Source organism: Clarias gariepinus, chromosome 1 (genome assembly GCF_024256425.1).
Source record: "Clarias gariepinus isolate MV-2021 ecotype Netherlands chromosome 1, CGAR_prim_01v2, whole genome shotgun sequence".
Taxonomy (NCBI): domain Eukaryota; kingdom Metazoa; phylum Chordata; class Actinopteri; order Siluriformes; family Clariidae; genus Clarias; species Clarias gariepinus.
In genome coordinates, this window is record NC_071100.1 from 51751899 (window position 1) to 51762739 (window position 10841).

The 10841-nt window shown below is 43.4% G+C and overlaps 1 protein-coding gene across 1 annotated transcript; it reads right to left on the reverse strand.

The window, feature by feature from the left end:
* Positions 1-735: 735 nt before the first annotated feature.
* mfsd14a2 (major facilitator superfamily domain containing 14A2) lies at positions 736-6814 on the reverse strand. Its single transcript, XM_053505896.1, has 12 exons — positions 6549-6814; positions 4870-4965; positions 4539-4601; positions 4289-4416; positions 3991-4105; positions 3560-3778; positions 3198-3311; positions 3014-3085; positions 2687-2799; positions 2421-2518; positions 2157-2323; positions 736-2071 (listed from the first exon to the last, which is right to left on the reverse strand). Exons 1-12 carry the CDS (start codon positions 6630-6632, stop codon positions 1859-1861), a joined length of 1482 nt encoding a protein of 493 aa, XP_053361871.1. The 5' UTR covers positions 6633-6814; the 3' UTR covers positions 736-1858.
* Positions 6815-10841: the final 4027 nt, after the last annotated feature.

Sequence of the window (10841 nt, forward strand, 5' to 3'; positions counted from 1 at the left end):
CACACTACAAGACTGCAATTTGTTACTGTATTTTCCAGACTATAAGAGCAGTCGAACTCGTTTCACCCACCTGCCCCACCCACACCCCACCTGCCCCGCCCACACGCCCCCTACCTGTTACACAACCAAAGTACAGTTTAAAGGAGTCGGCCCTGAACAAATCAGCTAACACACACACACACACACACACACACACACAGAGTAACTCTGAGTAAGCTAACCAGCGTGACGCAGTGTGGTGACTCCGCCCCTGCCGAGGAGACCCCGACGTCTCTGAGCCGCTACAGACAATCTAACTTTAAAGAAGAATCAAAGAAATGATAAGGGGCGTGGCTGTACAAGTGGGAGGAGCTTCCTTCAGTCTGGAGCAGCAAGTAGTCCAGAAAATACGGGAAGAAGGGAGCAGTGTGTGTGTGTGTGTGTGTGTGTGTGTGTGTGTGTGTGTGAGAGAGAGTGTTCTCCCTCACTGATATGTAATGTTCATGGAATGTGGTACACACACACACCCCCATTACACACACACCCCCCCCCATCACATACACACCCCCCCATCACACACACACCCCCCCATCACACACACACACCCCCCCATCACACACACACACCCCCATCACACACACACACCCCCATCACACACACACACACCCCCATCACACACACACACACCCCCAACACACACACACACCCCCATCACACACACACACCCCCATCACACACACACACCCCCATCACACACACCCCTATCACACACACACAGAGCTAAAAACTAACATCCACCTGTAACTATTAAATAACTGGTAATCATTCACCTTCAGTCAGGATTAGCAGAGTTAGCATTTCTGAAGTGGTCTAAAACCATGTGCTTACACACACACACACACACACACACACACACACACACACACAGTCAGTGAACCCGCTCAAAACAACAGAGAGAGACAAAAAGACAGTGGGAGAGACAGCGCCATCATCAGACGCCTCCATTTAGGACACACACACACACACACACACACACACCATAAAAACCACCAGCCTGTTGAATCAGTTCTTATAAAAATGTGTGTATGTGTGTGCGTGTGTGGAGAAGCTAGCGTCATTCTCACACACCGCAGCCTGACACGTGTGTGTGTGTGTGTGTGTGTGTGTAGCTGATGGAGTTCAGTACGGTGAAAATGTGTTGGGGCACAACAGGTAAAAGTGGGCGGAGTCATATATCTGTCTCCACCCCGAGTGGCCTTTGATGTGACAGTGGGCGGAGTCATGCACTTCTGACCAACTCCCACCCTGCTGAGTCATTAGTGTGACAGTGGGCGGGGTCGTACGCCAGACTCCGCCCTGATGTGTGTAAGATGGCAGTGGGTGGGGTCATACAGTATTCACGTCTAGTAAAGACTCCGCCCAGAGTGGTGTGTGCATGTGTGGGTATGTTTGGCAGCAGTGGGCGGAGTCATCCTCTGCCATCATGTCCTTCTCACAGACTCCGCCCTAACGGTACTTGAGCTTGAAAACGAGAGAAAAATGGGTACAACTGGGGTAAGAGAGGGCGGGATCACAGTGCAGTCATCTGATCTCTGCAAGCTCCGCCCTGATGTGTTTGAGGTGTCACTGGGTGGAGTCACACACAGAACCTGTTCAATGGAAAACGCTTCCTTCTCACTGGCTCCGCCCTGATGTGTCTGAGGCGTCAGTGGGCGGAGTCAAAAAAAGACTCCCACAGAAAGGGCCCTTATTCACACTGGCTCCACCCTGATGTGTTTGAAGTGGCAGTGGGCGGAGTCAGACATTGCTGTAAACCAAAAGTGACTCTTCTCCCATAGGCCCCGCCCTGATGTGTGTGCTGAGGTGGCAGTGGGCGTGGTCATACACTGCTGTCATCCAGTAGAGGCTCCTTGCTCTCACAGGCTCCGCCCTGAGGCGTGTGGGCGTGGCTCTGGGTGGCGGTGGTGTGTTTTTTGTAGCTGCCGGGCCGCAGAGAGAGCGCGTTGTGTTCGGGGATGAAGAGCGCCACCAACAGGGAGAGGAGGACTGAGCACGCTCCGAACAGGAAGGGAGGACCGGGAATGATGGCACTCTGCAGATACACACACAGAGACCGAGGAGTGAGACAGGGAGTGTGTGTGTGTGTGTGTGTGTGTGTGTGTGTGTGTGCGACAGACCTCGTCAGTGGGGTTGGCCATGTTGGGTTTGGTTCCTTTCTCAGATCCTCCTGCAGCGTCCATCTCGTTCAGCTCCACATGGAACAGGTAGAAGACAAAGCCATAGAGGGCGGGGCCAAGTCCGTTACACAGCCCCCTGATCCCTGTTATCATCCCCTGTACCACGCCTACACACACACGACAAAGTACAGACAACACAGAACGGGTTTGTATAAATATAACAGAATAAAGTGTGTGTGTGTGTGTGTGTGTGTTCATTCTCACCTTGCTGGTCAGGATCTGCATTTCGGGAGACGATGGCACTAATGGCTGGGAACGTGATACTGGACATCGCAGCTACAGCCCCCGCTGCCCACATCATCCTAACACACACACACACACTCCATTGGTACAGCACTGTTGGTCATGTGACAGTATGAATGACACTTAAATTACTTGACAATTGAAAAATGAATTCCTTCCCTCAACAAACGTAGCAGTGTGTGTGTGTGTGTGTGTGTGTGTGTGTGTGTGTGTGTATAGTGACTCACCAAGGCTGGGACCCGAAGCCATACCAGGCGAGCTGTAGGATCTGGAAGCCGAGCCCTAACAGGATGGTGTTCTTATTCCCAATGGAGCGCATGAGCACGCCCAACACCACTGTCTGTATGTACACACACACACACACACACACACACACACACACACACACACACACACGTAAATGAATTTAAAACTGTGGGAAGCCATTACCTATGTTTAAATAATGTTTTACACCCATCCAACACACCCACACACACACACCCACACACACACACACACACCCACACACACACACACACACACACACACACACACACACACACACACACACACACCTGTGCTAATATGGACAGGATTCCAACCACTGCAATAAATGCTGCAACTGTCTCTGATGTGAACCCGATCACCTGTTCATCAGAGAGAGGGGGGGGGGTTACATTTAAATCTTATACCACACATTACAGCTGCAGGTGGTGTGTGTGTGTGTGTGGGTGTGTGTGTGTGTGTGTGTGTGTGTACCTGCCGCAGGTACAGGAAGAAGCTGGAGTACTGTCCAGCCTCAGGCAGGTAAGACAGGAAGACCGTGATACAGATCAACAACACTGTGGAGTCCTGACCGACCTTCCTCAGAGACTGCAACACACACACACACACACACACACACACACTATTAAGAACAGTAGTACTAGTAATACAGGATGTTAGTATAATCAGGACACAGGACAGTGTCTCATATTACAGTAAAAGAGATCATACAGAGGATGACAGATCTAAATCACACACCTGATTCTCATCACACACACACACACACACACACACACAACTGAAGTCAGAGACAGAGTGAGTAAACCCAACAGTGTGTGTGTGTGTGTGAGACTCACAGCGAAGGGATCAGCCTGTTCCCAGGAGATGGGCGCTCCCCACGATGCCGGTCTCATTTTCTCGGGCAGAGACTCGGGGACGGCCACCAGGATGAAGCCGATGTCCAGCAGAGCGATGGCCGACGCCAGGATCACCACCAGCGTGTCCCCGTACACCTGAGACAGGTACGCCCCGATCGCCGGGCTCGTCACCAGACTGGCCGCAAACGTCGCCGACACCTGCACAGGCACGGTGATCACACTCACTGCTCACGTCTCCGTAACACACGTCACAGCAGCAACAAACCAACACCAGTCCAACCCCAGACGTACCCCAGTCCAACACCAGTCCAACACCAGACTTTTACCCCACCCCCCTGTCTCCCCCCCACTCAGACGTGTGTGTGTGTGTGTGTGTGTGTGTGTGTGTGTGTGTGTGTGTGTGCTCTCACCAGACCATACGCCGTGCTCCTCTCATGCTCCTGTGTGATGTCCGCCACGTATGCAAAAATCACAGAGAACGTCACAGCAAACACTCCTGATACCGAAATCACAGCAAAGTACCACCTACACACACACACACACACACACACACACACACACAGTGGCATTAAACACTTATACAAAATAATCACATATATGTGTGTGTGTATATATATATAAATAAATAAATAAGAGAGAGAAAGACAGACGGAGACAGAGTGTGTGTGTGTGTGTGTGTGTGTGTGTGTGTGTGTGTGTGTGTGTTACCACGGGCTGATCTTCATCAGTGGAATGGGTGCACAGGTGAAGAAGACGGTGAGCAGAAGGAACGACTTCCGACCCCAAACATCAGAGAGAGCACCGATCAGAGGAGCACTGAGGAACGACAGGAGACCCTACACACACACACACACACACACACACACACACACATAAATACACAGACCTCGAGTGAAAGTAAATGTTCAAATTAAAAGTGTGTGTGTGTGTGTGTGTGTATGCGTGGTCATTAACTTGCCTTAACTCCGTGAATGAGTCCATTCATCAGGAATGTGTGCTGTGGGAACGTCTGATGCAACACCTAACACACACACACACACACACACACACACACACACACACACACACACACACCAGGGAGATGCATGTGCACACAATGAGACACTGCTACATTTACATATTCATGACTCCACAGGTTTAATGTCTGCAGTAAAACTAGCATTTATATACACACCAGTAAACAAAAACAAACAAAAACAAACAAACAAACGTGTAAAATGATGTCTTTAGTCTTCAGGAACTAATGATTTTGTGTGTGTGTGTGTGTGTGTGTGTGTGTGTGTGGTTACCGTGAGCATGGGTGTGGTGAGGAGACCCCAGGCGAAAAACTCCAGGAAAATGACGACCACTGCGTGATACACACTTGGCTCTCCCATCCCCTGTGGCTAAACACACACACACACACACACACACACACACACACCACAGGGTTAACATTAAGACAGGAGCATGATCACACACACACACACACAGACTAAAGGTGACTCTCCGCATCACTTCACTGATTTTCTCATAGATTAAAGGTGTGTGTGTGTGTGTGAGATGTGAAGGCTGAAACTGTGATATAGAGTGAGTGAACAGTAGGGTATTGACCTGCAGCGTGGAGGTGTGTGTGTGTGCAGACCTTAGCAGTACAGTACTGTGTGTGCTGTGTATCAGTGAGTTAAATCATGTGACACAAGTCAGCATCTATCAAAGTTTAAACACACACAAACTCAGTAGCTGATTGAAAAAAAAGAAAACACACAATACTGATTAATTAAACACTGACGGGTAAATAGTTTGTATAAACAGTTAAAATGTTAAATCTAATAATAATCTGATCTGATCTTTAATATAACCAGTGATATGATTATTATTATTATTATTAATATTATTATTATTATTAGAGGTTGAAGCCCACGTCCATGTCTGTGTGTCTCTCTGTACAGCAGAACTCTCTGTCTAACTTATTAATACAAAGAAATCCCATTCTGTAAGGTTGAGTATCTTACGCCTTGTTTACACTAAGTTGTCCTTCTTTGGTGCTCAGACAAATACACTCCCTGTTCGGTAATCGGAGAGTGAATCACAGATGAGAAATGGAAAAAGTAGATCAAAGGATAAAGATGAAGTTTTGTCTTAAAACCACTCCAGCGTGTTAAAATTCACTTATACCACTTCAGCGCTGTTATTTCAGCCAAAGTGAAAATATGAACTAATCCCAGTCAAAATATTCACTTTATCTTTTCTAATTAATATCTATTGGTGCAGGTGTTTGTTTACATTGAGACAGTAGCGCATTAGTAGATTATTTTACAGTAGATTATCAGTAGTACTGCAAAAGTTATAAATCTGACTGGACGGACAGACGGACAGACAGACAGACAGACAGACATGTCTCCGAGACTGGTTTCTGGTCCTCCTCCTGTTTGACAGTGACAGAGTGAGTTCTGAGCCGATGTACAGACAGACCTCAATAACACGACACACAGTCAGGAGTTTAGACTAAAAGTAAAACCTGATTTAAACACATTAAACACACCGCTGATTAATATCACTGTACATAATGACATCATCATCACTACTGCTAGATTAACACACACACACACACACACACACACACACCTGAGAGGAGTGTACTGAAACACAATCAACTATACACACACACACACACACACACACACACAGGGTACAGCTCAGGTGTGTGTGTTCCAGATGTTTACACTGTGTGTGTGTGTGTGTGTGTTCCAGATGTTCCTGTTCCTCTGAGCTTCAGCTTCACACAGCTCATCACACACACACACACACACACACACACACACACACACACACAGTGACAGTAGATCAGATCATTAGATCGGATCGCGTCACGCGCTCTGTGTGTGTGTGTGTGTGTGTGTGTGTGTGTAAACAGCAGCTGTTAGCCTGCCCTAGCTACACACTCTCTCACACACTGACTGTTAGCATTAGCATTAGCATTACTCACACTGCCTCCATCTTTAATGATGATCTTCTTGGCCAGTAAAACGCTGCGGTTCAGCCGCTTCTTCTTCTTCTTCTCTCCGGTCATCGTTAGCTAATGTCCATGCTTTTAGCGCGCGCGCGCACACACACACACACACACACACACGGCCCTGCCCCGGTAGTTTAGCTTAGCGCGCTAGGCTAGCCGGACGTTAGCACCCTTAGCTTCCTGCTAACAGCCCGAGTCGGAGCGCGAGCTCACTGTAGCGCTGGTGTTCTCACACTTCCGTGTTCTGACAAACCCCGCCCACTAACAACCCCGCCCCCGCGTTATGATTGGACAATCGGAATTCCACCTGCTGCGCTGTGATTGGCTGATAGAACATTCTCACTCACAATAGATTTTAAACTGCAGTATGTCTCAGAGTGATTGACTGGTTGATTGATTGATTTATTCCCCAGTATGTCTCGGGGTAAAACTTTACATTTATATATTTAACCATTTATTTATTTATGTATTTATTTATTCTTCAGTATGTAATAATAATAATAATCATAATAATAAGTTCCAGAGTGTAGGGGCAGAAATACTAAACGCTCGCCTCCAAATGATGCTAATCTATGGGTTAATTAACAGTAGACCATCATCTGCAGATCAGAGTGTGCGAACAGGGGAATAAGTATGAATAAGATCAGAAATATAAGGGGGGGCAAGACCATGAAGTGCTTTGAGGGTGATAAGGAGAATCTTGTATTGAATGCAGGAGCAAACAGGTAGCCAATGAAGTTTGTGTAGGATGGGAGTGATGTGTGAGGATTTCTTTGAATAAGTGAGGACCCTAGCAGCAGAGTTCTGAGTGTATTGGAGCTTATTTAATGTTGTATTTGGTAGACCATAAAAAAGAGAATTAGAGTAGTCAAGTCGAGAAGTAATGAAAGCGTGAACCAGTGTTTTAGCATCCTTAATGTCTAAGAAGGGCCGTAGACGAGGTATATTATGGAGGTGATGGAAGGTAGATTTAGTAAGTGAAGAAATGTGAGGTAGAAAGGAAAGATGGGAGTCAAAAAATATACCCAGATTTTTAACGGTGGTGGAAGGTCTAATCAAGGTCCCGGAAATGTTAACAGTATCAGTACAGAGAGAAACAAAGTTTTTAGGTAAACCAACAAGTAAAAACTCTGTTTTATCAGTGTTGAGCTTGAGAAGGTTACTGGTCATCCAGGCGTTTATGTCATTAACACAAGCAGAAACAGAGTTAGTGGGAAAGGGATGGTAGTGTCGAAAACTAATATAGAGTTGAGTGTCATCTGCATAACAGTGGAAATTAAAACCATGACGACATATGATTTTACCTAGAGGAAGCATGTAAATAAAAAATAGTAGTGGGCCAAGAACAGAACCCTGCGGAACACCATGAGAAACAGAAGCGGTAGAGGATTTAGACTGGTGGATAGTAATATAGTGTTAACAGTCAGACAGATAAGTAGCGAACTAGGATGAGGCAGTTCCAGAATACTGTGAGAGATAGTATCAAATGCAGAAGAAAGATCTAACAGAATCAAAATGCTAACAGAGCCAGCATCAGAGGCCATAAGAAGGTCATTGACAACCTTAAGAAGCGCTGTCTCAGTACTGTGGTGAGAGCGAAAACCGGATTGGAAACATTCATACAGATTATGAGATGACAAATAGGACTGTAGTTGAACAGCAACAACTTTTTAAAGTATTTTTGAGAGTAGCGGAAAATTTGAAATTGGTCGGTAGTTGGCCATATCAGCCGGGTCAAGGCCAGGTTTTTTTAAGACTGGTGTGACAGCTGCATTCTTTAATTTAAGAGGAACAACACCAGTGTTCAAGATTTTAGAAATGAGAAGTGAAATAGGCCGTGAAATAACAGGTGCAGAGTATTTAAGCAGGGCCGTAGGGGCAGGATCAAGGTGACAGAAAGAAGGATTGACTTTACTGAGTAACTCAGAAATAAAAGCAGGAGTTGGAGGATCGAACTCAGTAAAAATACCAGTTGCAAAATCCGTAGGGAAGTCATTAAGTACACTGTTGAAAAGAGAGAATGTATACGAATTATTTTATTTTGGAAGTAATGTAAGAATGACTCACAGAGATCTACAGTGTTGGTCCCCTTTTTGTGTCCGGGTTAATTTTATTTTGCAGAAAAAAAAAAAAATACATAAAAATTTCTCATCTACTTGTTATTCCTTCTTTACCTACTAAACCACTCTAACTTCTCCAAATTTTTAAGTTTTTCATCATTTTTCTGCTATCCGAAGTGCCAAAACACCATATGGGGCGACCGTCCGGCCTTGACTTAAGTTAGGACAACTGGTTTAAAAACACTTTAAATCAACTTAAATATATCCCTTTTCCTAGTTGGCATAATTTTAAACATGTTTTACATCTATTGACAAAACTATAAAGCATTTGCTCATATATTTCTATCATGATATACAAACGAATGTTGTCCGAATTATGTTGATTCTATCCATTTCATCCGGGGCGACCATCAACAAACCACAATTTTTGGACCTTTATTTTAAAAAACATCTCAAGGATGGGATACTGCATCAGCCAGACACAAGTGAAGACCCCCTGGAAACAACTGTATAGTAAATCAGTCTCTCATATAGTAAGAAAAAGCTGTTTTTTAACGGCTGTGATGTCGTAGTCACTTTTGGTCATCATGTGGGGCGACCACCCCAAAACTGTGAATTATAATTTTTTTCCACAAATCTATATTTTGATGATAAATTTGATAGTGCTTTGTCACTAGAAGAAGCTTGTTTGGTTTCTGAGGCTAACTGTTAGCCTGTTATACTTGAGTAAACCTGAAAACATCATATGGGGCGACCGAGTATCATGTGGGGCGACCACTGCTAAATGTTTTAAATGATAGATATATGTCCTATATTTGTAGTTTTCATATTCTATACATCAATTATATACATAGAAATAATTGTTTAAGTATAATTATTTGTATATTTTATCTTTTTTTTTCTAAATTCAGCCACTTTCCATTCCTTTTATAGGGATAAACATTTATTTTAACTATATATATAGTGTATAACTATATATATATATAACTATATATATATATATATAGTTATATATATATATATATATATATATATATATAACTATATATATATATATATATAATGAGGGAGACTCTGATATTATGGAATAAACTTGTGAAATAATGGTTTTCATAAAATGAAAGGGCACTAAAGTTTATCTTTCTTCATCAGTTTATCTACTTACTGATATGAGTTCAACTAGTCTTAATGATACATAAAAATGTGAATTCTGAGATATATTACGGTCGCCCCAGATGACTTTTTTAAGGCTATGTTTTATTAACTTAAGTGTAAAAACACTAAAATGACAATTTTTTTTACTTTTCTTTATAAAGGCATGTGTACACTACATTCCAAATGTTTAGAAAATGGCCAAACATATCCATATTTTTGCTATTTTAAAATTGGTCTATTAAAAAGTCTTATCCGTCAATGACCCATATACAGTTAGTACACAGTGAAACGAAACAACGTTCCTCCAGGACCAAGGTTCTACATGTAACATAAATTTACAACATAAATTAACAGAGAAGCTAAACTAGCTAACCAAGAGGCCTAGTTAGCTGGCTAGCAGAGACAAGACAGAGAGACCTAACATAAATTACAACATAAATTAACAAAAACTAACTAACTAAGTATAAAATTTTTTTATAGACAACATAAAGTGATGGTGCAAATGTGCAAACAAGAGCAAAAAAGAGCAGGGCGATAGAAAGAGCGTTATTATTTTTGGCAAGAATATCAAGAGCAGAGCTGTGTTCAGTAATATCTGAAAGATGTGTCTGTACAGAATCAGTAAACAGTGAATGATCAACAGAAGTAATTTTACGAAAAGTAAAAAGTGATCAGAAAGTCCAATCTGAGATCCATACACAGAAACATTACGTAAACCAGTTGTACAAATTAAATCCAGTGTGTAACCTTTTAGATGTGTAGGAAAATTAATGTGCTGTACGAGATTAAAACATTCAAAAACTGACATGAGTTCACGGGAGTCTTTGTTAAGATGTATGTTGAAATCACCAAGTAAGATTATAGAAGGAGACATCGCACAAATAAGGGTTAATAGTTCATGCAGTTCAGTGAAGAAATTTGACATTGATTTGGGTGGATGATACAAGAGAATTGCAATCATAGGAAATGTACCAGAGATTTTGAGAACCAGGTATTCAAAGGTTGAAGTTGCATGAAAGTCAATGGTTTTAACAGGAATGTTACTACGATA

What these genes read in the sequence shown, in the direction of transcription:
- mfsd14a2 (XM_053505896.1), bottom strand. Translation starts at nt 6,632, where the DNA reads ATGACCGGAGAGAAGAAGAAGAAGAAGCGGCTGAACCGCAGCGTTTTA. An exon ending in TCATTAAAGATGGAGGCAGT is followed by an intron (nt 4,966 to 6,548) that starts GTGAGTAATGCT and finishes GTGTGTGTTTAG; the next exon opens with CCACAGGGGATGGGAGAGCC. An exon ending in GGAGCACGGCGTATGGTCTG is followed by an intron (nt 3,779 to 3,990) that starts GTGAGAGCACAC and finishes GTGCCTGTGCAG; the next exon opens with GTGTCGGCGACGTTTGCGGC.